This window comes from Xenopus tropicalis, chromosome 1, assembly GCF_000004195.4.
Source record: "Xenopus tropicalis strain Nigerian chromosome 1, UCB_Xtro_10.0, whole genome shotgun sequence".
NCBI classification, from domain to species: Eukaryota; Metazoa; Chordata; class Amphibia; order Anura; family Pipidae; genus Xenopus; species Xenopus tropicalis.
In genome coordinates this window covers 92,197,723-92,224,922 of record NC_030677.2, presented here as the reverse complement: position 1 = coordinate 92,224,922, position 27,200 = coordinate 92,197,723, and the positions used below count along the sequence as shown (strand labels likewise).

General features: G+C 39.4%; 1 protein-coding gene across 4 annotated transcripts; it reads right to left on the bottom strand.

The window, feature by feature from the left end:
• Positions 1 to 825: 825 nt before the first annotated feature.
• hnrnpm (heterogeneous nuclear ribonucleoprotein M) lies at positions 826 to 27,169 on the bottom strand. Of its 4 annotated transcripts, none has more exons than XM_004911056.4 (16): positions 26,990 to 27,166; positions 17,465 to 17,631; positions 14,855 to 14,907; positions 14,172 to 14,179; positions 13,981 to 14,074; positions 13,498 to 13,800; positions 12,240 to 12,393; positions 10,639 to 10,688; positions 10,362 to 10,422; positions 8,153 to 8,245; positions 7,345 to 7,386; positions 6,714 to 6,803; positions 5,392 to 5,481; positions 3,904 to 4,595; positions 3,334 to 3,385; positions 826 to 1,226 (listed from the first exon to the last, which is right to left on the bottom strand). In XM_004911056.4, the coding sequence occupies exons 1-16, from the start codon at positions 27,109 to 27,111 to the stop codon at positions 1,063 to 1,065; spliced, it is 2,235 nt and encodes a 744-aa protein (XP_004911113.1). In that variant the 5' UTR covers positions 27,112 to 27,166; the 3' UTR covers positions 826 to 1,062. The 4 variants fall into 4 exon arrangements, with proteins under 4 accessions (XP_004911113.1, XP_012810661.1, XP_002940083.2 ...); XM_018096532.2 differs by lacking the exon at positions 826 to 1,226 and adding an exon at positions 1,980 to 2,191 and having other exon boundaries at positions 26,990 to 27,169; XM_012955207.3 differs by lacking the exon at positions 3,334 to 3,385 and having other exon boundaries at positions 26,990 to 27,167.
• Positions 27,170 to 27,200: the final 31 nt, after the last annotated feature.

Here is a 27,200-nt window from a genome sequence, read left to right as displayed (position 1 = left end):
TTGTATTTTCATGCATAAATAATTTGTTTCTAGTATGTGTGTTTCTATTATTGAAAATTTTATTTCTTCTTCATTTTTAGACATTTAGAAGCCTATATCTTGTTACAGAATTGGAATTACACAAAAATTCTACCATATTTTGAAAGCTTAGGTTGTCCTGAAAAAATGGCAACCCCCCCCCCCCAAGGAAAGGCCCCTAAAGCGAAACAGTGCAAAATGTTTAAAAACTGTCTGGCAGTAGAAGTTCCACTTTGTCCAAAACGGCTAGCAGTAAAAGGGTTAATAGAAAATCATTTCAACAAGTGTCTTGTTTGTGTTGCGGAGAACGAGATATAATAAATAACAGGAAAGATGTTTAAGGCACTGCCACACAGTGGATTCTTGACCTGTGGATATAGGCAAGCAGAGAATCCACCCCTATACACTAAATTTCATGTGTCTGCAGCCGAGCCACTGCATACACAAGCAGTTTTGCGTCAAAATCCACTCCACGTGCCAGCACCCACACAGACTAAATGGCTCCGGGACATCAGCAACATTTCTGAGCGTAGAGGCAGATACTTGACCTGCATTTATCAGAATCTGGCCTATGTGGCAGTGCCCTTAGCATCAGGGCAAGCTGCAGCTATTCAACATGTACAGATAAACAATTTGATCTGGGTGTAGGTCTAGAGGCATGCTATTGTAAAGTTCTGCTTAACACTGAGATCATGAGGTTATGACTCTGCTAGATTCACAAGAGAAGTGGAACTGAGTTTGAGATTGTATTATCCACTAATGGCAGTGTCATATTATAGTTTTCCAATGAAAATTACAAATCACAGATCGCATTAACAGCTTGAATTTATTATTAAACACAAAGTGTTACTCATGTCAGAGTCACAACAGAGAACCAAATCTGGTAAAATGACATTTCCCCCTCCCCAAGAAATCATTTTAAAAAGGGAAAAAAAAAAAAAATCCCACTACTGGCAAGAAATCAATTTCTGCCTTAAACAGACATTCTTGCACCCAACAATATAAAAACAAAATCAAAGATCAAGTGGCATGCCAAAGAGAAATTTAAGCATTTCTATCCATCCGAACATCAATTTCCCTGCCGCCAAGCTTGGCACCATTCATCATGCGACAGGCTCGTTCAGCAACTTCTGGGCTTTCAAATCTCACGACACCACATCCTTTAGACTTTCCGTTCTCTGTTTTTATATCTGCATACACCACATGGCCTGAAAGAGATTGCACAGGAACCAGTTAAGAAACTGATTTAAAACTAAAAGGCCAGAGTCACACACATCGTTATTGTCAGCATCTCTTTGCTTTCAACCACAGCTCCATGTAGTATTTGCATGGGGGTCAAAAAAAAAAAAAAAAAAAATGTGAAAGCATGCATTTTTAGCCCAGTCTCTACTCTGTTCTCTGTCTCCCTACAAAACACAGGTGAAGCAGCCAACATGCCAAATGGCTGTTGCCTAAAGTGCACTGTCCTAGGGCAAAAAGATAGAGCGTAGACTGCCATCAATGAGCTAACGCAGTCCTTGATTCAACAGAAAATCAAGTCTGCCAAATTCTGGTCGGGGAGGCCTATCAGAGGGCACCATACCAGGCAGATAAACAGCCAAATCAGTCTAAAGAACCCAGAATCAGCAGCTTAAATTTGTCCATGTATGGCCACCTTAACATACCTTTCTTCCTAAACTCATTCTCGTACAGATTCTGTATTACAAGCAGCTCAAGTTCAGCTCTTTGCTACATCCTAGTGTAGCGGAAGCTCTGCCCCATTTTCTTTACAAAGCTCTCCCGCTCTGACTGTAATGATGATCAAAGAGGTGTCTACTGTGCATGCTTGCTGCCTCTGTTTCAAGTGAAAGTCAGACATGCAGTAGACACCTCTTTGATCATCTTCACAGTCAGAGAGGGTGCTATAAGACATTTTACTGTAAGAAATTTATTTCCGAGGTGACTTGCTTTTTCTTGCTCAGATAGTGAAAAATATGGTCTTAAAGGAAAAACTATAGTGATGGGCCGTTTGCTCCCTCAGATCACATGACAGGAAATGATGCAGCTCTGAAAGGAAGTAATGTCGGAGCAAAAGGCAGAACTCTGTCCATTAACTGGCAAATGTGGCCTAGCACACATGTGTTCCTTGGCTTGTGTGTATGCACTGAGAATCCTATGATCCCAGGGGGCGGCCCTTAAAGGAGACATAAAAAAAAAAATAATAAATTTACCAGTAAATTATACTCTTCTAAAATGTGGAAGAATTGTTCAAAAAAAAAAACAAACAGACATTTCCCCAAAACCCCACTAGTCCCGCCCATCGGTTCCACTTCCTGCTGGCTGAATTCTCCCCCGCATTTATCCAATATGTGTCCTTTAATTCTTAAAATGGCACATTTCTATATAGGAGTACCCAATAGCACATATTACTAAAAAAAGTATATTTATGAAAATGGTTTATTTATATGAAGCAGGGTTTTACATATCAGCGTGTTTATGCAATATTTTTTTTTATAGAGCTCTTCATTGTTTGGGGGGGGGTATAGTTTTTCTTTAAGGTGACCATACACAGGCTAATAAAAGCTGACAAATACCTCCAGACCGAGTTGGTAGCTTATTGGTCTGTGTGTGTGGGGGTCCCCCAGAGGCCTTAGCAACCAACATCTGGCTGGGGAAAAAAAAAAAAAAAACAAACAAGATTTTTGAAAATCCTGTTTGACAAGGAGTTACTCCAGTGCATAATCCAATCTGGACCTGTGCAAACCACGCCTAGAGCCGCAGGAGTGGATTTGGCAGTGTATGGGGCCATCTTTAGATTATAGTATTTTCTATAATTCACAGGTTTACATTTCATATTTATCACAGCAAAGTATTTTTACTGTTAATCATAATAGTAAAAAGCCTTCTAGATAAAAGTTCATGCAAAAAAAAAAGAAAAAGAAAGCATGACTACTTTGCAAGTATTCCATGAAGGAAAAGTAAAGTCAGCTTTATCAGAGAGGTCTATGTAAATACAGCATTAAACACTTACAATACTGCTGCTCCTCAGTGAGGAGTCCTCAGTGAAAAGAAACACCACTAAGCTTATTTGACTTTCCTACAGTAAAAACCTTTTTCCAAGCTACAACACTTTTTTTTGCCTTCCAAAGGGTCTAAAAGCATTCCCTTTCCTGTCATTCTGACAATGCAAGGCATTGCTACATGGGCATATTTCATTTTAGCAGGGACTAGGATTCCTGCACTTTAGGACTTTTATACCTTTTTTTTATCCCTACTTATAGCTAAACCTGCTGTGTCTTAAAGGCCTTGAAATGCATTTACAAAATTATAACTCACCACATTCACTGAACTGGTCCTTCAGCATCTTCCATGTGCAATCAAAAGACAACTGTGGAGAAAAGGTAAAGCTTCAACATCTCTGAAGACTCACCTTATTTTGTAAGTGTAAAGCTGGCCATACAGCTTAAGATTTTTAGATCTTTTCATTATCTTAGGACCAAGCTTATCCTGAACGTACAATTGGCCATCAATGAAAACTACTATTTAAAGCGATAGTCTAGTTGAAGCTAGGAAGACTACCTGCTTGGTCCGCAAACCTTTGGAGAATGGGCAACTTTCCTTGTTAATGACTAAAGTTTTTAAACCTGCCTAATTGATTCTGTCGGAAGAAAAAAAAAAAAAAAAAACCACTAGTACAACTGTTCGGTGCCCACTAACCTTACGATTGTTTGATGAACCGCACTAAAACTGGTCATTAGGGGTAGAAATATATTTATGTATGGGCAGTTAATCTTAAGCAACTCTCTATGGAAAGCAGTTAGTGTTTTACATGTAGTGTAGCTCATTTTAAAAACAGGCTGGAACAAGCAATCACAATATGCATAAATTTACAATTTATGAACTTACATTTCTTACAAATATCTGGCATCCTTTCCGTGGTACTGCAGCCGGCCGGACACCAGCTGTCCCTCCAAAAGAACCTCCAAAATTATTTCCAAACTTAGTGTGGTCAATGTCCATTGGCCTGTCAAAACTAGCTCCCATGCCCAGTCCCATGCTGGAACCCATTCCAATTCCTGGTCCCATTCTATCTAAAGGACTGGATGCCATGTGGTCTAATCCAACTCTGTTCATGGACCCAGCACTAAGCCGCTCTACTGATGGCAGCCTATCCATCATAGGGCCCATACGATCCAGCCCAGACCCCATTCTATCCATTGATGAGGATCCTAGGCGGTCTATTCCAACACCCACTCTATCCATTCCTGAACCAATGCGATCCAAGCTGGAACCCATTCTATCAATTGTGGAGCCTACCCTATCAATTGATGATCCCATCCTGTCAACCCCATAACCAATACCGGTGCTCATTCTGTCTAAGCTGGATGCTACAATTCTGTCAATACTGGAGGAAATGTGGTCCATGCCCAGAGATCCCATGCCAGAACCTATCCCAGAACCCAGTCTGTCAGCACTAGGTCCCAAACGGTCCATGACAAGCCCCATTCTATCAATATCAGATGCTACTCTGTCTACACCTCTCCCTAGGCCTGAACTTAGTCGGTCAATACCAGTCACAAGATTTCCTGCTCCAGAGCCTGTAAAGCAAGTGAAAAAGGTAAAATGAATTATAGGAAGAAGTTTGATATTTAACAATGCTGAGATTGTGCAGCATGTGGCGGATTCAAACTTATCATGGCCCAATATAATACAAGGTAAGCTAAACAACAATTATGTTTCAGGTAAGGTTTTTATATGTTTGAATGTTTTCCCATGCAATATGGAGTGAAATATTTATACACATGTTCAGACCTGCTAAGAATTGTTTTTGTATATGCCCTTCTACTGTACAGGCCAGCGGAATAAATGCATTAAAGGAGAAAGAAAGGCTAATAAAGAGTTAATCTCAAGCTGCAGGCATTCCTTCAGTTGTCTCAATATTGCCCCTAAGTCTCCCCATATTTCACCTGTTCAGAAGCCAAACAGGAAGAAAAAACACTGAGCTCTGTAAAGAAAGTTCCCATAATGCCTCACTCCTGCGCAGACACCCAGACCAAGTAAACATGCTCAGTTAGTAAGACTATGAGTCAGCTTCCCGCCGATTGGCTCAGATCCACATTCCTAAGGGGGGGGAGTGAGGACACAGAAGAGAGCTGCGTGTTTCTGGCAGAGGAATTAAAGACACAAGAAATCTTTTCACAGAGTAGTCAGTACAGCATTTCTGTGAGTGCTTATGGCTGTATTTACAGACATTTCGGATAAAGCTTACTTAGTTTTTACCTTTCTTTCTCCTTTAATGTCCCCACTACTAGCCAACTGCAGTGTAAGCATGTACCAAATTCTTTAAAGAAATGTGAGTTATCAAATGAAGTTTTCAATAAATTACAGTCTTACCAATCCCTCTATCAAGAGAGTCCCCGTAACCTCTGGATAGTGAGCCCAGTTCGCTCCTATCAAAGCCAGCACTCATTGCTCGATCAATATCTAAATAAAAAGGGTATGTTTGAATGGTTATTTGTTCTCTACTTTCTGATGTTACAATATAATAAAATGAATTACTGTACAGCGCTGCGTACATAAGTAGCGCTTTATAAAATATATACATACATAGGCAAACAAGTAATGAAATTTACCAAAAAAAATTATTCACATTAATGCAGTTTTGGGTCTGGAATGTTCTCAGAATGGGGTGAAAATCTGTATCCTAAAGAAACTACCTTCATTCAAGACCAACTAGGCCCCTCACCTTACACATCCCCAAGTAATCCTCTCCTGCTGGCAACACCATTTGCTTTGCAGTCAAGTTTACATTAATGGGAAACCATTGTCCATTTGCATGCGCCTTAGACATGGCACTCACAAAACTGTCAGCTTTAAAAACGGGTAGTCTGCTCCTTGACCCATGACACTGGCACCTTTTTGTGAACACACGGACATACATGATTCCTCAGACTGAATAGCTGAGTTCCTCCCTCATCTTGTTCCATGTTGAAGTGATTGCTTCAGAGACTGCCAGCCATGGGGTGAGGTCTATGGCATCTCCCCTTTGTCTTAAGCCAGAATCTGGAGCTTGACAGTTCATATTATATATTGGGGAGTGAGTCAGATAAGCTGCCGAATGTCTAAAAGACCAATATCAGCAGCTGAAAAACACTCATGTATGGCCACCTTTATCAGAACAAAAGTCACATGGCTGTGGGCACCTGGGAAAATAAAGAAAATGGCTACCCCCGTGTCAAAATTAAATTAAAAAAAAAAAAATGTGTTTGCCCCTTTTAAAAATCAGAATTCAGTGCTGTATGCTGCTGGAGCAGCACTACCTGATAACAGTATTCCTTTAAAGGGACAGGAACACCAAAAAATTAAGTTTTTTTTTTTAAGTAATTAAAATATAATGTAGAGTTGTCCTGCACTGGTAAAAGTTGTACGTTTGATACAGTAACACTACTATAGTTTATATATAAACCTGCTGTGTAGCTAAAGCGCAGCCATTTAAGCTGGAAAAAAGGCACAGGTTACCAGCTATGTGCCTGTGCCATTTCTCATCTGAATGGCTTCACAGCAGCTTTGTTTATATACTACAGTGGTCTTTCTGGGGTAAACAAACAAATTGAACAAGTGCAGGGCAGCAATACCTTCTATTGTAATTACTTTTATACACTTTCAATTTCGGTGTTATTGTTCCTTTAAGCACATCTTTACACTTAAAAGGTTACCTCCACTCATTCTTCCTATTCCCATTCCAGATGGAAATCTGTTTATGCTACCAAGACTGCTGTTCCCACCAACTGGAGGCCCATCAATGCCTGAAATGGAAAAACATTAAACTTGATTAAAGTGTGCATGTCAGAAGCCCAGAGCACCATAAGGACAGTTACAAATGTCAGTAAGCTTTTATGTTTAAAATCCGCTTAATCATGTTACCGACTATGCAAAGATACTCAAATGCAAGAGCAGCATTACAACCACCTATTTTACATTCTGATTTAAATTTAGCGTGGGCCAAAAATTCCTAGGCAAAAAATATTGGTCCTCAGAGTAGCAAACTTGTTGTGACAAAAGAAAATGGAATATCTAGTACAGCCCATTATCAGGTTTAATACAGGTTTTGTATGTTAAAGTCTTTTCATCTCGTCTTAGAATCCCCACCATTTACAGGCTTTGCTTTCCTGCAGTAAAGCATCCAATCAAAATTTAAATAATTAAATATTAACAGGTAAATGATAGCATCCTAACAATTGTTAAACAAAAAACAGACAGAGGCTTTAAACTTTACCCAAAAGTTCAGAGATTGTCAGTAACAGAAGTCAGTCACCATAGCTAATTTAATTCACATGAATGACTTACCCATTTTATTCATTCCAAAGCCCATTGAGTCCATAGACATTCCTTAACAAGAGAATATCCCATTAGGCATTTTTAATTACAGTAAAGAAATTCTGCATTCTTTACAAATACAATGTGATCTTGTATGAAGAATGCAGGCTTAAACAGATAGGATTTATCAAAGTAAATTCCGCTTAAATTCAGCACTTCAGGTATCGGACCCCTTATCCGGAAACCCATTATCCAGAAAGTTCTGAATTACAGAAAAGCCATCTCCCATAGACTCCATTTTAATCAAATAATTCACATTTTTAAAAATGGTTTCCTTTTTCTCTGTAATAAAACAGTACCTTGTACTTGATCACAACTAAGATATAAATAATCCTTATTGCAACCAAAACAATCCTATTGGATTTAATTACGGTTTAAATACATTTTTTTTAGTAGACTTAAGGTAGGGATCCGAATTACAGAAAGACCCCTTATCCAGGACACCCCAGGTCCAGAGCATTCTGGATAACGAGTCCCATACCTGTATAATGGTTATGGTGAGCTCAGGAGAGGAAGAAAAAAAACATTTCTTCAGCAGCATGCACAGATAGAGCAAACGCCTTATGGAAACCAGCAGTGCTCTCTCTCTATTGGCTGCTAGACTGGAGGGTGGCCTCCAATTTACTTTATGCTTATACTTGACAACTGAGGAAAAATGGCTACCAGAATCTCAGAAGAATGCACAATTTTTCCCAGGTACAGGTAGTGTTAAGGTGCTGTGACATTTGTCCTACTGATACTATATACATGTCATTTTGGAACAGGCGAGTAATCTTACCTCCAGGGCCCCCCATAGTTGATCCTCTCAAATGATTTGCATCTATTGGCTGGCCACCAGGTCCAAGGCCCATCCCAATACCTCCAAGGCCACCTAAAATAAAATAAGTTTGTGTTTTGATCTTGTATAATGTTTAGCTTTGGACATTCAAACCTCTTATCTCAGTACAAGAAAGGAAAGGAAGGAACCACCCACATTACCCCATTTCCCAGGAAGCATACCCTTTGAGAGAGTGCAGCAACAGCAGGGTTTATCCCTGAATATTTTATAGAATGTTTAGATTGAGAACGATTTTTTCAAGTTTTTTTTTTTTTATTATTTCCTAAAACTAAGATGTGCTTTTGGGAGAACCCACTTGGTTTAAAAAAAAAAAAAAAATGTAATAATGTCTGACATTTCTAGTGCAACATTAGACACATTAATACAGGTGGTTACCAGGTTAAAGACCTTTGGGATAAAAACTCCAATACATACACCATAACATTAGGGCCCTTAGTTCTTCAGTGGCACTTTTTTTTTTTTATAAACAGTTGTCAAATGTTTTGAAATGACCTGGCCAATCAGCAAAATGGTCATAAAGTTTGTTAAGCAGCAAGTATGGGAATATAATCTTTAAATTCAAGCGTTTGCAACATAAAATGAACCCAGCTCATAAGGGGATTCATTAAAAACTCGAGACCCAATTACTGCCATAAGATGAATGCTTCTTCGGTCATATTTAAACAATAACCTAATTATGTCTTCAAACTATATTTTATGTTTCTCCAAAATTAAATAGGGTGAAACATATTACTTTGTTTTGTGCTCCTCACTGGTTACAAATCCGTGCATCTGGATAGCAACTTAATATAAACAGCTTTTTTATTTATATTGAAATTGTGTCTCTACCTCTGTACCCTATATCGCAAGGGTGATCAGGCATCATTCAGCGGTCAAGTGATCGAAGCAGAGCACTGGCTGGCTAAAATTGCTTTGGGAGTTCTGAGGTTCTTTTTAGGCCAGTGCCACATGGGACGAATTTGATTCAAAACAGTTTGTGTATGCAGTTTTGCACCAAATTCCACTCTTTATATATAATTTGAAACTACTGGAAAGCAAGCAGACTGAGAATTACGATGGTTAGTTATACAAGAAGGCAACTAATAAAGTACTGATTGTCAGCTGGCAAACAGGTGATTTACAGTATTTAAAGGTGAACTACACCTAGCTGATAACATTTTCTCTCCAATTGATCTGCATTTTTGGGGGTTTATCTTTTGTTCAATATCTTTCCAAATTTGAATTTTAACAGTTATATGGTTGCTAGGGTCCAATCATTTAAAAAATACTTTCCATTATATAGTGATGATTAATTTAGGCAGTGGTAAGAATAGGACTTTCTACAACAGTGAACCAGATAAAATTGGCCAGATATCGATCGGCCAGGTTAGAAAATTTAGTCGGATCGGGGACTGCATTGACTCGTTGATGCAGTCCCCAAACCGACTGCCCCACTGGCGCCAATATAATTTGATGGGGGCCAAACGATCAAATTTTTTTTTACCTACACGCTCCCCGATATCACCCACCCGTAGGTGGGGATATCTGGTGAAGATCTGCTTGCTTGGCCATCTCAACATGGGGAGTTTTAGTTAGGTTTACTCATTTGGCCCTGTCTGGCTTTTCACACCTTAGGGTAAAGACACACAGAGCTACTAGTAGCAGCTATTTGTAACAGCTACAAAAATAGGCAAGGTTGATATAGGTGTAAACTCTTTACATGTGTTTTAGCATAGGCAATTCTTAGTTTTGTCTATGGCAGGGTATTTTCTGGCATTAAGCAGATGTGATGAGTAGCCGCTACTAAGTAGCTCCATGTGTTTTCACCCTCGTCACGGGCAACTAATCTCACCGCAATGCCATCCCACCGGCTACAATATAAAGCGCCAGTGGGATGGCATACGCGTCACTGCAATGTCCCGCAGGTGCATGAAGTTTCCACTGAAGACTGCAGATTTACATTCTAGCCGGTCTCCCGTGTACAGCACTTTTAAAATGCTTTCATTGCAATTACTGGCACAGAGCAATGCTCCAGTTGCCTTAGGGGTGTACATTTATCCTGTATTTCTGAAAAAATTCAATACAAGAAACATGCACTAGCACCAAACTTCATTCTCCTTATGGGTAACCACAGTAGGATTGAGGGAAAACCTTTTAATCTGTTACTTACGGGGAAGCTGTGGTGGACGATCTGCAGGGAACAGGTCTCCTTTGGGCATTGATTTGTCATCCTGTTGTAAAATAAAATTGTTATGTTAAACAATCGAATTAGCCAGATAATGCACAACTTTAGGTGGCCATATCAGGAGAAGATGGTGACCCCGCCAAAGGAGCAGGTCGCAATGCGTATGGCTGCAATTTAGAACAGTGTGCTTTAACATAACCAAACACCACACAGACCCAATTTACATGAGTACTAATAAAAAAAAAATTAAATACAATCTTACCATTTTCACCATCATAGGTCTGTCAAAGAGAGGCTGTCCATTGAACATTGCTATTTTGCAGTTAAGTTAAATTCACTAATGTAATACATTACATTCGGTCATTGGAAAACATGTCCCCCCCCCCCCCAAAACACATAAGTTAATAGAGCTTCTCCAGGAGAATACTGCATTGAAGTCAGTTTTTCAAAAACAGTTTTTATATTTAATTTATAATAGTTTCTAATGGGGCTAGACATTTTCTTCATTCCCCAGGGTGCCACAACCATGTGACCTATGCTCTGATAAATTTCAGTCACACGTTACTGCTGAGCTGCAAGTTGAAGTGATATCAGCCCCCCTCCCAGCAGGTAGCAAGATAGCAGCTCCCAGTAGATATCAGAATAGCACTCTACAGTAAGATCCAGGTCCAGCTTGAGACTCCTAAAGTTACATGGGAGTAGGAGAAACAATAGGCTACCTAAAAGCAGTTCCAATGTGTAGTGCTGGGTTTTTCTGAAAGTCAGACTACAATGCACTGGCATGGCTGCCAACAGACCAACATCACTACTGTTAATTTTATTTTTGAGCCAGTTGTAAATTATTTGCCATGTAAACAGTGTAATTTAGAAAAAGTATAACATACAAATGATGACAGAATGTAGAGCTGGGCGGTATGACCAAAAATTTATATCACGGTATTTTTCAAAATTATATCGGTGTCACGGTATTTGACGGTATTTTTTTTTCCATGCATGATTAGGTGTTAACCCCATTTCCTAATAAATTAGAGAATAATTACTGCAGTATTGAAAATCAGAGTCAGGCAAGCGAAGGATCGGCAACAGAAAGTCGTAAGGTAAATCAGGCAGGCTTAGTTTCCCAGGCAAGGCCGCAGACAACATAGCACAGGAGGCGGCGTTTGATAGCTTTAAAAACCCCCTACGCATGCGCAGAACCGGCGCCGTCAGCACGCAAGGAGGCGCGCGAGACCGGGCCGCACGGGTGAGTACCCCGACACCCCGGTATTGCGGTATCTGAAAAATGAATATAGTAAAAAAAAAAGAAAAAAAAAAAACACACCGGTATTCGGTATTAAACGGTATATCGCCCAGCCCTAACAGAATGCCTTTAAGGAAGATCCTTCTTCACTTAAAGAACTACACAGCCTCCAGAATTACCTACCTTTGTCCCAGCATTCGGTCTGACCTGGTTCCTCAGTTAGAAGTTGATGGTTTCCTTTGCTTCCTTATGCAGAGTGAAGCCCCGCCCCCACTTCCTGTTCAGTTCTCTCAACACTTCGACTACTGTAGTCGAGTGTAGAGCCTTCTGTGCATGCCTGGAGGCAGCAGGAGCCAGTTTGTGCATGAGCAGGTTTTTTTTTTTTTGATGAGAGACCAGGAAGTGGAGGCAGGGCTCCACTCAGCACAAGGAAGCAAAGGAAACCATCAACTTCTAACTAAGGAACCAGGTCAGACAGAATGCTGGGACAAAGGTAGGTAATTCTGGAGGCCATTTAGAAAAAATTTACTGATGGGAAAAAAAAAAAAAAAAAAAACAGGTTTACTTATTCTTTAAGACTTGCTATAAAATACCACAGATAATAGGTCTGACTGAAAGGATACATATTGCTTGAACAGCTTCTATAGGTTGTTCATATGTAACTGTACCAATCCCTCGGCTCTTTCCATCTTTATCTTCCAAAACATCTGCCCGCACTACAGTGCCTGCAATTCCAAATACCTCCTTTAACTTCTTCCAGCCGACACTGTAGTCAAGCTACAAAAAAAAACAAAACACAATATTGGATTGCTTGATCTCCGTTTGCAGCAAAGGGAATCTATTGTAGGACAGAAGGGAACACGTTTTCAGATTTCAAAAAGTTCTCCCAGCAATATGTAGGATACCAAGTGATTGCAAACTACAACTAACCGATTCCTTTGGAGGCCTACCCTGGGAAAGATGATTTTGAGACAAGTATGCAAGTTATACCTGGACAGGTTTGACACTTTGGCAGTCAATTTTAATTTAATACTAGGGGATGCTGAAACAATAAAAGCTAAATTTCTGATTTAAAGCAAAGTAGACACAGCCCATTATGCCATTTGAAATTATTGGAATCTTACTAAAAATTTGGGCAGCACTAAAAACATTGAACTGTGTATAACAGGAGGGACCAGGGGGGTGGGGGGTTATCCAGTGATTCTCCCCTGGAATAACTCTGTGCCAGCAACAAGCTTGTTCAGTTGGGCTTGCCAAAGCGGGGTTATATAAGCACAATGTGTTAAGCTTTGCTCTGGATAGGGTTGGGAAAATATTATATTTAGCAGTTTGTTATCCTGACAAAGGGAGCCTTAACCACAGGCACTTGTATTTGACAGCAAGTTATCAATGCTAGCATAATTATTTACTGCAAAATAAAAGTTAAATTAACTGTACCTTAAAATTATGTTGTAATTATGTGGAGAGCTTTTTTTCCCCTACAATCAGTCTGCTATTGAGACAAATAATTCTGGAAGTGCTTTCAATGTCCTACCTGCAGTCATACAGTAACTGTAATGCTTAGGATCTTAACAGCATACTTCAAACCCTGTAATTCAGGCTGGTTTGCGAACTTATAAGAAAATGTATTCATAAATCCATTACCCCCCCTACCCAACAGTATTACTGTCAAGACTCAAAAATAACGCATTTGCAGCTGTTTGCCCCCAATAAACCAACTACACAAATTTTATAGATGCTTAAATCTGCTATTTTTATTCTACTAGGTCAAGCCATGTTAGTGGAGATTATGGTAGACTATTACACAAGACACACATCCATGTTACACCTAACAAAGAACATATATTTGATTAAAGGGTCATAGTTGATACTTTTACTCACGTTGGCTACAAACACGGTGCTCCCAAGTCTTCCTGCTTGTAGTGCATGGATAACTTCCCTAGGAATATTTGGGTTGTTAAGCAGGCTAGGTGGAATATTCCCCCCAACTGGTCCTGGGCCACCCATTCCAAGAGGACCAGGTCCACCCAGCCCAATTGGACCTGGACCACCCATTCCCATTGGCCCTGGCATTCCCATTGGTCCAGGACCACCCATGCCCATTGGTCCAGGACCACCCATGCCCATTGGCCCTGGCCCAAAAACAGAGTGGGCAGCTCTTCTGGATCGTTCGCCATCAGGGTCCTGTAGAGATAAGAAAATTGTACAGTTCTAATATTTACAGCCCAGTTTGTAAATAGCCATAAATAAAAACTAGATTTCTATTGAACATACCCTCAATTAAAGTATGAAAACTTACTTTTGAAACCAGCACCATTTAAACAGTCTATAGGTGCCTTGATTAAACGGATGAACTTTACTCACCTCCCTAACTTTTAAAGGCCTTCCATTAAGGACATGCTTATTAAGAACCTGCACAGCTTTCTTCATACTGTCCTCCAGCTTAAATTCAACAGCCCTGTTAAAGGGGAAAAAAAAAAAAAAAAAAGGCATTACACCATAATGTATGCTTGCTTGGGGGGCACAAAAATAAAGAATGAACGATGTATACTTACGCACATCCCTGTACGAGCAGGTAGCCACCACATGAGTGGGGGGGGGGGGGGCAAAAAAGAAAAAATAAAGTTAGCCACATGTACATATTTTAAACTTTTTCCAGATTTAACATTGTGTTTGGATGTATTTACTTGCTTATCACTAACCTGTGACCATCCATATTAGCCTTAAGAAGAAGAATCAGCCAAAATAAGGCTCAAACAAGTATTTTACCAGTTAAAACAAAAACCACTTAACATTCAGCACAAAAAAAAAAAAAAAAAAGTTCCAAGAAAAGGTCTATGCTTTTACAGCTACCAAGAAGTTTACTAGTTCAGCCTATAGCCAAAGAAACATTAAATATTTGGACAGACAAACTGCACGCACACCAAACACCAGTTTGCTAAAAAAAAAAGGTTCAAGTCCCTAAACAGATCACCCTGTAGCAGGGTTAGCAGGAAACTTGGGCATCGAAATAGAGCACAGTTAATAACATGACAAAGTATGGTAGTTTGGACTTGATTGACGAGTGATAAGACACGTTTTCCAGCTAATCCTCCAAGCTTTCAGCCAAGCTGAGCCAACAGTAGACCAAACCCACCCAAATATTAGCTCAAATTTTAAAAATCCCGAAGTCACGGCGATCATTTATCACACATGAGTTCATAATTCCGTAGAAGGGAGAATTTGCTCTGTCACTTACCCTTGACTTTCCTTCATCGTCCATTAAGAGCTCCACGTATGTTACCTCACCAACTATAAATCAGATTCCAGACGATACATATACCATAGGAGAAAGCCAAAAAACAATTGTATTTAGAACAAAACAGCAGCCTTGAGGGCCTTTAGAGAAAGCCCAGTGACTTCACCAGAGGGTTTACAAGTGTGCAGTCAATAGACTGTTCGGCCTCAAAAGAAAAAATTGTAAGGGATTATAGAAAAGAAAAAAGTCAAATGCAAAAAAAAAAAAAAAAAAATTGCCCAGTCTGCTTCATTTTCAGACTAGGTTAGCGGAAACAAAACCAAACAGCAAGACCTATACACGGGTAATTCTACTAGGAGTGTAATCTTTGTAGAACAAAAGCATGTTCTAGCACCACAATTATAAACACAAGGTTTAAGATTCTAGATGTTATAGGTAACAATGTCTATTACGTTAAAAGAACCAGTACTCTGACCAGGTCAAGTGCTCGTTAGGAGGTCTTCATGAAAGAACTTTGCCAAAAAGCACCCTCTGGCAGTTGAAGCAGATACGCTCTTTAACTGCCCTCGCCCTGAATAGGGATGTCCACCTTTAATTGATGTTTTAGTATGACATGGAGAGGGCTATTTGCTTTTTATTCAGCAGCTCCCTGGTTATCCTGAAAGTCAAGCAGTGGTTTGAATAGGATACTGGAATATGAAATTAACTGAATAAGAAGATGTGTTTTAAGTAACACAAACTAACATTAACATTGTAGCCTTACACAGCAATAGTTTTTTTTTTTGCTGCCGGGTTAAGAAAGTCAATAAGGCGGCAACTAATTCAGAAACTAAAAAATAAAAGTGAAGACCAACTGAAAAGTTGCTAAGAACTGGCCATTCTATCACATACTAGCTTAAAGGTGAACTACCCATTTAAGCCCAATGTTTTGTACAAAATAAGAGCTGCATGACATAATATATGTAGCAGGAAAATTATTTGTCATACAGTTTATTTGAAGAAAAAAACCATAAAAATCTTGTGTTTCTTTTGATAGAGGGACTCAATGCAGCATCTCTGCGAGTGCTTATGGCTTGGGGTATCTGATTCCTCTCAGAAAAAGCCTTCATTCCCAGGCTAGAGTCTGCCAGTTTCCTCCTCTCTCCTGCTCCCACCTCCCATAAGAAATAATAAAACTTACTCCCCCCACCCTTAGGAATGTGTGACCTGAGCTACAATGGCTAGAGCTGTAGCAGGAAGCTACTTAAAATGGCAGCTGCTGTCGTAAACAGAGAAAGCTTCTAGGGCTCTTTATTCAGGTATGGTAATGCTTTCTGGCAAATAAAGTGTTCTAGGTGGCACTAATGTAGCAAATCTATTGGCAGTAAAATGCCAAAATGACTACAGCAAATAAAATTTAATGGAAACAAAGATGGAACATGGGTCTTCAACTAAAAGCAAAGATAATGTAGCAGTTTATAAGAAAAGTGATTTGGACAGATTAAAGTTTTTGGTTTTTTTTTTAATCAGATACAACTAAAACAATGTAGAATACGAAAAAATACAATAAAAATATTTAAAATGTGTCATTTGCACTGCACACTTGTAAATCCAACCACTGACAACAAACTCCAGTATTTAACAGAACCAACACATAGAAAGGTCCTAACAGGGCTAAACTCATAGCCTGTGGGAACTAAGGTCTTAAAAATACTGTCTACAACTGCAAATTTCAAGATGCCATAATCAGCTGTTAATTTGTGTATAACATTCACGTTTAAATTGCTCATCCACCACAGAGAAAAAAAAAAAAAAAAAAATAGAACACCCTTGAAAAATCAATCGAGAAACTCTAGAGCTGAATGCGGCTAACATGATGTAGGACTTTATGCACATTCAGCTCTGTAGCCAGTATGTCCCCTACCACATGCAACTGTGGAGAGACGGTACAGAACTTTGTCAACTGGTTGAAAATTTCTACAAAAATAAAATTCAATTTTAATTTTGAAAACATTTGCATTTGTATTTTGCTTGCTGTGACGCCATTCTACAGAAGCAAACTAAAACCACTGCTGCCACAAGGCTTTTAGACACTCTCTACAATATGCAACTAGAGAACAACTAGTAAAAAACTGATTTAAACTATGAATCTCTTAAAAATACCCATTGCTAGAGAACAAAAATGCGCACCACATTTATAATGATCCCAATGTTAACAAATACAACAGATAGAATAAAGCAGTTTTTTAGAAGATACACAATTAGTAATTTCAATTTTTGACAGCCTAACTGAAGTCCAAGTTTGTGTATACAAATTGATAGACACTATACCAACTAGTGAAGAGCAAAATTAGTTTTGTTGCTGATAAAATTCTTTAAAAATTACATAGAGATAAATGTACACAGCCAAACAGAAGGCTTCTACATTAACAACTTCCATATCCAGTCAATTCTAGCCATACCAACAACTGATAATTAAGAGATCCTGCTTTTGTTAAAGATGTAGCAAAGTACCACTAAACTGAACACAGTTGCCAAGTCCAAGTTACAAAAACCCAGGTTCTTTAAAGATTGGCAAAATAAATAAGCTACCATTTAAGAAAGATCGGCAGTCTGCTGGTCCACCATTACCTTTTTCCTTGACAAGGTCTTTCAGGGCCTGCCATTTAACATCAAAAGGTATATTAGAGATAAAAGCCCTATAACGTCTTTGAGGGTTATAAGGCTCAAAACGGTTTGTTGTTTTCTTCATCCCTTTCTCCTTCCGTTTATCATTCTGGTTAACTTGGTCACCGTCACTACAAGAGAAGGAAAATTGAATCTTAATTTGCATCTGGCTTTGAAAATATTATATATAATATATATATATATATATATATATATATATATATATATATATATATATATATATATTATTATATTATATTATATTATATTATATATTATATATATATATATACTCCCCCAAAAACCACACATTTTAGTTTTTTGGAAAGTACATCAGAATCAACCATGATTTCCCACAATTGTCAGTTTTGATGAAATAACTAGAAATCGCATCACACCTTCCACACTCAAAGCATCTCCCACATAGCATTAGGTTTCAAGAAGAAACATCCTAAATTTGAAAGTCTAGGGTCCACTGAACAGTTTGATGCCCACTGTGCATAGGATTACGATAGTATCTGCGTTTAGAGACCCCCAAAAGGCATGCATATATTTCATGGGAAATAAATCAGGCTGTGAATTTTTTGGTAGTAGAATCATGTGGTAAAAGTGGGAAATAAGTAAGCTGCCCATATCTTAACGTATCAATATAAAACATTCTAAATATGAACTTCAGGGGTCTAATGAACAGTTTGATGCCCAATGTGCATATATTTACAAACTATATGGTGTACCGAGGCACTCTTATGTAGCAGAGAAAATATTTATGGGAAAAAACAATGCAGAATCTAATAAAATTTAAATCCAATAAAACCACTAAAACCAAAGTTTTTTTTTCCACCTAGTGTAATCTGCAGTCAAATTTAGTTTGAATATTTTGGCTTGGCCAAATTACGGACAAAAATCAAGCCAACGCCTATGCAGAATTGAAAATGCAGTAAAATAGCTAAAAACAAACCAAAATCAGTGAAAAGAAATATAGGCGCCAAAACATACAAAAGTTATTGTACAGTGCAGATCGTGAATACGCTATCCGCAAAGGCATCTGCCTTTTCACCAGCTTGAATGGCTGCACAGCAGATATAGATCACACACAAGAATGCCTCAGTGCCAGGTCAGGAGTAAGTGGTAAAGGTATCGGACCCCCTACCTGGAAACCCATTATCCAGAAAGTTATGAATTACGGAAAGGTCATCTCCCATAGACTCCATTTTAATCAAATAATTCACATTTTTAAAAATGATCTTTTTCTCTGTATTAAAACAGAACCTTGTACTTTATCCTAACTTAGATCAAAACAGGCCAATGGCCTGTGTTTAAATTTTTTTGTAGCATTCTGGATAACGGGTCCCATATATGTATAGAGAAGAAAGGACTTTGTAGTGCACAGGACTTGGTAAAGAAAATTAAAAAAAAAAAAAAAAAAACCTTAATGTGGAAGTTTCTTGATAAAGGTCCTAATATGTGACATTTGCGCAGCGCAAAGACATACATACACAATTGTATACTATATATAATAAAACACAACTATAGCAGGCTTTCAAATGGCAAAGTACTTTATAACTTAATATACTGCTTTCCCACCAACTCACTTCTCGCCAAGGAACCTTCCCACACCACAACGTTTATCTTGGAGACACAAGTATTAAGGCTAATGCCAGATGAGGCGTAGGGTGGATATTTTCGGCAAGTGGAAAAGCACTTACTGAAAATTCCGCCCTAGCCATGCAAAGTCTCGCGTTTTCATTTGTATATCGGCTACATGTGCCTGCACCCGAGTATCTCATTCATTCGGGTGCAGGCACATGGAGGCAGAGCGGAATTATTCCGCTTGCCAAAAATATCCGCCCTACACCTCGTCTGGCATTAGCCTAAAAGGAACAGTTTAGTGTAAAAATAAAACTGGATAAAATGGATAGACTGCGCAAAAATAAAATGTTTGTACAGGTATGAGATCCATTATTCAGAAAGTTCCAAATTATGGGAAGGTCACTCAATTTTAAATCAAATAATTCATTAAAGGAAAAGTAACACCAAAAAATGAAAGTGTATAAAAGTAATTACAATATAATGTACTGTTGCCCTGCATTGCTACAACTGGTGTGTTTGCCTCAGAAAGACTACTATAGTTTATATAAGTAAGCTGCTGTGTAGCCATGGGGGCAGCCATTCAAAGGAGAAAAGGCCCCATTATATGGGGCTTATCTACTAGTTATCTGCTATGTAACATGTGCCTTTTCTCCTTTTTCCAGCTTGAATGGCTGCCCCATGGCTACACAGCAGCTTATTTATATTGTAGCTTTTCTGTAGCAAAAACACAATTTTTTTTGCAAAGCAACAGCACATTATATTTTAATTACTTTAAAACACAAATTTTTTGATGATACTGTTCCTTTAAGAATGGTTTGCTTTTTTTGAGAATAATGAAACAGCAGCTTGTACTTGATCCCAACTAAGGTAGAATTAATAGGATTAAATTTTATCCAATAAGGATTGAGTTTAACGTTTACATTTTTTTTTTTAGTAGATTTAAGGTATGGCGATCCATATAATGGAAAGACCCCTTTTCCTGGAAAACTCCATGTCCCAAGCATTTTGGAAAACAGGCCCCATATACCCGTAATATAAAGTTAGAGAAAATGTCATCTATAAAAGGATGGAGTGAGCAGATGTCCAACATAATAGCCAGAAAACTACTTCCTGCTTTCCGCAATCTAACTGAGAAGGAAAGGCTAATAAAGAGTTAATCTCAAGCTGCAGGCATACCTTCAATTTTATCAATAGTGCCCTTCAGTCTCCCCATATTTCTCCTGTTCAGATGATCAGAAGCTAAACGGGAAGAAAAAATGCTGAGCTGTGTAAAGAAAGTTTCCATAATGCCTCACTCCTGCACCAAAAGCAAGACCGGTGTACATGCTCAGTGTGTCAGTCTCTCAGATCCACATTTCTAATGGGGGGGGGGGAAGCGATTTCTTAGCATTCTTGCGGGAGGGGGGAGCAGGAGATCAGAAAGCAGAGAGCCGTGCGTCTCTGGCAGAGGAACAGACACCTAATCTTTTGACAGAAAACTTGTGCAGCGTTTCTGTGAGTGCTTATGGCTGTATTTACATAGACCTTTCTGATAAAGCTTACTTAGTTTTTACCTTTCTTTCTCCTTTAAGTTAGCCAGTGACTTTAGGGGGGGCCATGTGAATCTGACCTGCGTGCTCACAAACTAAGTGAACAGTTATGTCCCATATGGCCCCCCTCAAGTCACAGATTTGCTACTGACTGCCAACAGCTTAGAGTGCTGTAAAGCAGGAAGTAGAGTTCTGGCTATTATGTTAGACATCTGCTCACTGCAGCCTTTATAGGTTACATTTTTGCCTAACTATATTGAAAATAATTTTGCACAGTCTAATTTTACCCAGTTTCTTTTTACACTGAACAGTTACTAGGAAAGTTTTTTGTTCTTTTAAAAGCCTCTTTATAGGTCCCTGGTAAGGCCTCACCTTGAGTATGCAGTGCAGTTTTGGGCTCCAGTCCTTAAGAAGGATATTAATGAGCTGGAGAGAGTGCAGAGACGTGCAACTAAACTGGTAAAGGGGATGGAAGATTTAAGCTATGAGGTTAGACTGTCGAGGTTGGGGTTGTTTTCTTTGGAAAAGAGGCGCTTGCGAGGGGACATGATTACTCTGTACAAGTACATTAGAGGGGTTTATAGGCAGATGGGTGATGTTCTTTTTTTCCCATAAAAACAATCAACGCACCAGAGGTCACCCCTATAGATTAGAGGAACAGAGCTTCCATTTGAAGCAGTGTAGGTGGTTTTTCACGGTGAGGGCAGTGAGGCTGTGGAATGCCCTTCCTAGTGATGTGGTAATGGCAGACTCTGTTAATGCCTTTAAGAGGGGCCTGAATGAGTTTTTGAACAAGCAGAATATCCAAGGCTATTGTGATACTAATATCTACAGTTCGTATTACTGGTTGTATATATAGTTTATGTATGTGAGTGTATAGATTGGTTAGTATAGGTTGTGTGCTGGGTTTACTCGGATGGGTTCAACTTGATGGACAATGGTCTTTTTTCAACCCTATGTAACTAAGAGACCTTTTCACAGCAGAATCTTTCATTGAAATACAAATATCTTTGCTCATTTGAAAAAATGTATTCAATTTCACATGGGGCTAGCCATATTCTTCATTTCCCAGGGTGCCACAGCCAAGTGACTTGTGCTCTGATAAACTTCAATGTGGGCCACTGCCCCTGGGCAGTAACTTATGGCAACCAATCAGATGATTGCTTTCAGTGTTTAACCTGCAGCTGGTTGGAAAAATCCAACCCCTGATTGGTTGCTATGGGTTACTGCCCAGCGCTGTCTGCACAGGCACAATGCTCTGAGATGGCTGTCTACACACCAATATTACAACTACAAAAAAAAAACAAAAATCCTGACAGAATCTCTATTACTAAAGGCAGAGAATGCAGATTTCAGCAGAGGTTTTTCTGGCCACCATCTTTGTCTGCATCAAAGGTGATTGTGCTTCCATAAAGGTGGCCATACACAGGCAGATTTAAGCTGACAATTTGGGTCCTTTAGACCAATCTGGCAGTTTATCTACCTGTGTGTGGGGCACTTTGACAGGCCTCCCCAACCAATATCTGGCAAAAAAAAAATCAGCTAGACTTGATTCAGATTGAGGACGGCATCGGCTCATTGATGCAGTCCTTGCTCCATCTTTTCATATACCCTGAACTATGCAAACGTTTGGCTCTAGGCCAACAAGTTTTAGCGGGTTTGCCAGTGTCACTCAGTGTGTATCTTGTTGCAGGTGGGTTTTCCTCTTGGAGCAGGGGCAGAGAAGGGACAGTGGAGGCTAATGAGGAAGACAAGTTTGTGACAGTTATGAGGGGAAGTAGGGGATGGAAGGGTAGGAGAGCTGGTCCACAGCTTGTCCAAACCAACTGTTTTGCTATTTTGGCTGAAGATTCTGGGGAGGACAGCTCTCAACTGGCATGTATGAAGCAGGCTGTTTTAGAGCACCATCGGGGCAGCACCTCGAATACAGGTGGGGGGGGGGGGGGGGGGGAGTAGCATTAGGAAAAAGACAGGTTATAGTTATAAGGAATTAAATTAGAAAGGTGGATAGGGTAAACTGTCGAAAGGTCCCTACATGCCAAACCGTACATTGCATGCCTGATGTTAGGGTTCGGCATGTGATCAAACAAGTAGACATTATCAGGGGGAGGGGGCTAGTGAAGACCCGGCAGTCTTGGTAAGATAAGACAGATAAGATAACACAGATAAGAGTGACAAACTTAGGATGGGTGGGGCCTCAAGCACGATTTAAAAAAAAAAAAAAACTGGGCAAAAATTTGAGGGCGAGGCCTTCCAATATAATTCTCATTACCTGTGCCACAAGCAACATTAAAAAGGCAGCGGGAGCTTATCCGGTGGTGTAGGGAGAAAGGCTTTGGGTTTTTGGAGAACTGCTATGATTTTTCAATCTGCTACAGGCTCTTTGCCAGGGAAGGGGCTGCACCTCAATGATGATGGGGCAGCTGCTTTGGGGGAAAGAACAGCTAGAGAGTTGGAGGAGATTTTATACTAGGAAAGGGGGGGGGGGTGAAGTGAGTAATTCTGTGGAATAGGGTCCAAGGTAGTCAAAGGAAAGGAAAATGGGGGAGTAGACTTGCTTGGAGGTACTAATGACCATAAGTTGTAAATGCAAAATTTTCATGCCGATACCAGTATTAAATATATGTTCATAAATGCAAGTCTGACTGGAGAGGAAATGTGATTAGAGTTTGCTGAAACAGGGTTTAATGTCACATTACCGGGCAAATACAAGAGGCCATGTGTTTCAGAGGGACAGACGCACCTCTGCTTTTCTATTGCCTCTGTTAAGCAGGATTTACAAGCCAATATATAGGAGGAAGTGATGATGGCAAATGAGGAAGCTGAAGCCTTATGGGTTGTGCTTTTCACAGAAAGTCCAGCAAACTAATGATAGGGTTATGGTATAGACCCCCTAAAGTAAGTGAAGAGGCTCAGCTTGGCAAGTAATAAAGGATTTTAATTACCCTGAAATTGACTGGAGCAATAGTACTGCCAGAACAGTAAATGGGAACAGGTTTAGAAGTTTGTAGGCATGACAACCTTTTGTCACAGGTTGTGGACCATGCTATACTGGATCTAGTGAGCGCCAATGACCCAGAACATATAGCAAGTGTGCAAGTGCTTGAACCCCTGGGTAACTGTGACCATAATGTTATTTAATTTGACATTTGGTGCAAAAAATAAACACACTGGGGCAACAAAGACCCTAACTTTAAGAAAAGCTAATTTTAGCTCCTTAAGGGCGGTCCTTCAGAGCATAGATTGGAGCATATGATTTCTGCTAAAAACACATCATGGTTCTTAACCACTAAAAAATGAAAGAGCTTTAAACTAATACAAATATAATGCACTGTTGCCCTGCACTGGTAAAACTTGTGTGTTTGCTACAGTAGCACTACTATAATTTATATAATAAGCTGCTGTGTAGCCACGGGGGCAGCCATTCAAGCTGGAAAAAAGGAGAAAAGGCACAGGTTACATAGCAGATAACAGATAAGTTCTGTAGAATACAATAGTGTTTTATCTGTTATCTGCTAAGTGCCTGTGCCTTTTCTCCTTTGAATGGCTGCCTCCATGGCTACATAGCAGCTTATTTATATAAATTATAGTAGAATTTCTGAAGTAAACACACAACTTTTACCAGTGCAGGGCAGCAGAACATTATATTTTAGTTACTTTTATACACTTTCATTTTTTGGTGTTACTGTTCCTTTAATATGGAAGTAAAGAAGTTAAAGCAGGAGGAAAGGTAAAAACTAAGTAAGCAATCCAGAAGGCAAAGATAGAAAGTAAGGTCATTTGGCCCTGGGGCCAAAGGATAGGATTAGAGAGTCAGGTATAGGCACCATTTGTTTGGGGACCGCATCAACAAGCCAATGCAGTCCCTGATCCAATGGATGTCAATACACAGCAAATAAGCTGCCAAATCAGTCTAAGGGCTCTGGCACACGAGGAGATTTGTCTCCTGCGTTTTTTCCCCGTCGCTTTGGCGACAAGTCGCCACGACAATACCCACAAAGATTTCATGCGAGTTGAGCTGCAGGCGATCTGCTACCCACGGTACACCCAACAGTTAACCCCCCTTCATGTTTACTCAAGTTGCTCAGAAAAGGGTCTGTGTGAGATTTGAAACAGCAGGCGATTTGAAGTAGCCTCGTATGTTTTGACGCTGGCGATTTCCATTGATTTAGCATTGGCGTCTTGTCGCCAAATCGCTCTTTTAAAAATCGCCGGCGACAAATCTCCTCGTGTGCCAGAGCCCTAAAGGACAGATAATGGCAGCTAGAAAGGCCAATGTATGGCCACCTTTACTCTGTACCTGTTAGGAGACAGTAGGAGCAGGGTCCTGCTCACAATATCCAAACCTAATTATTTTTATAGAAATGTGTTTGTATATGTTTGGTCTTGTATTTGTAACCCTTGTGCAGCGCTATACAAATAATTTACCGGTAGTTCCTTACAGCAGACACGAGTACCTATTAGTTAGAATATTAGAAAATATTTAAAAAGTGTTTATTCAAATGTGAGCTGTGGAACACCCTCCCTGAACCAGTCGTCCTGGCTGATACATTAGATAGCTTCAAGAAAGGGTTGGATGGCTTTTTAGCAAGTGAGGGAATACAGGGTTATGGGAGATAGTTCATAGTACAAGTTGATCAAAGGACTAGTCCAACTGCCATCCTGGAATCAGGAAGGGATTTTTGCCTTCCTCTGGATCAACTAGCAGTTAGTCAAGTTATATAGGCATAAAAGGTTGAACTTGATGGACGTCTTTTTTCCAACCCAACTTTCTAGGTTAAGATATAGCGGTAAAATTGGTAACACGAAAGCTAAATCTGTTCTTGTTTTTTTAATAAAAGCAACTAGAAAATACACTTTTTAAACCTAAAAAAACCAAACAAACATTAATTTTGTTCATGTTCATCATAGGTGTATAATTGTCAGAACCACAAAACAAAATTAAAGGGGTGGTTCATCTTAAAATTAACTTTAAGTATGTTATAGAATGAACAATTTAAAGCAACTTTTCAATTGGTCTTCATTATATATTGATCTATTATAGCTTTTTAAATAATTTTCTTCTTATACAACCCTTTCCAGCTTTCAAATCGGGGTCACTGCTCCTGGCTCCATGACGCTACAGTTTTACGGTTAGTGTTACTTTTTATAACTTGTATGAATAGGGGAGGCCTGAATAGAAATATACCAGCCTTTCATTCAAGCCACTCCCTGGTCACTAAGGTAACTAGGACCCTAGCAACCAGATAGCAGATATAACTCCAAACTGGAGAACTCCTGAACAATTATTGAATTAACCTACAAATAAAAAATGAAGACCAACAGCAAGTTGTCTCAGAATATTACGATCATACTAGAATTTAACTCAAAGGTGAACCACCCCTTTAATACATATTTTCATATGCAGTAGCTTTTAGAAATAAACTATCCCTTTCTGGTTCTGATTTGTAAAAAAAAAAAAAAAAAATTATGGAGCTTCTTCTGGTTTGCTAATTAGATAAATGCTCCTCCAAGTTAAGTACCAGAAGCTCAGACACAAACTGCTTTCATTTGATGTACAATGAAAAGTAACAGTTACAAATTATAAATTTATTTTGTTAGCCTAATACATTTATAGTGGTTTACCTTTAACCTATTATAAGTTCCCTTTTTGTTGTGCTATGTAACATGATGCCACATTTTTAAACAAAGCAATGCCAAAATGCATTTCTTATACCTTAAGTTGAACTCCTCAAACTTAACTCTTTCCCCAGACGAGTGCCACCACCCCACAAACAAAATGAAATAAAGGGGGGGGGGGGACCACTCCGTCCTGGGGTAAATTCACAAAGTGCCTCCACCATCTTGCCCAATCATCACCATTCACACTTTGGTATAGAAACCTTAGGAAAGTTCAGTTTTACACGATTGGGACATACTGCACGCACAGGGCGATACCTGGGAACAAAATGGCAGCATTCAACTGCGCAGTAAAGTACCATGGATTTTCATTTAAAAAGGACACCAGCTCACCTAAGTCCCTAACTCGTAAGCTCCGCCAATAAGAACGGTTGGCTGCTAATTAATAGATAATATATTACGGGCGCCAAACAAATTGGTCAGTAAAAACGTGTATTTTAAAGACTTAACAGCAGCGAAAGTCCGTGCATTTTACTGGATGTTGTTTACTTTGCCGATGAATCCAGAAATTACGCGCCTTGGAGACTCCACACGCGTAAGTCTTACAAATCAAAAGACACGTCTAGCAAAACAAGGCGTTCAGCATACGATAGAGAAAAATAGCGGAGCAAAAATACGGCTTGTCAAGAAGCATCCACGTACGCAGTATACGCTAACACTAACATCCAAAATGTAATCTATCTGCTCTTACCCTAATGCCTGAGTTTCTTTGCTGCTTTCAGTAGCGCCGTTAGTCGCAGTCGTACCTTCGCTCTTTGGCTTCGCATTTAAATTTCGTTGGATCTTCACCTTGATAAGAGCGCTAGATGCCATCTTAAATTTAGTCTATCGCTTTGTTCAAAATGGAGACAAGTGAAAGCTTCACCAGAGACTATATAATGCACCAAAGCATGACGGGAAAT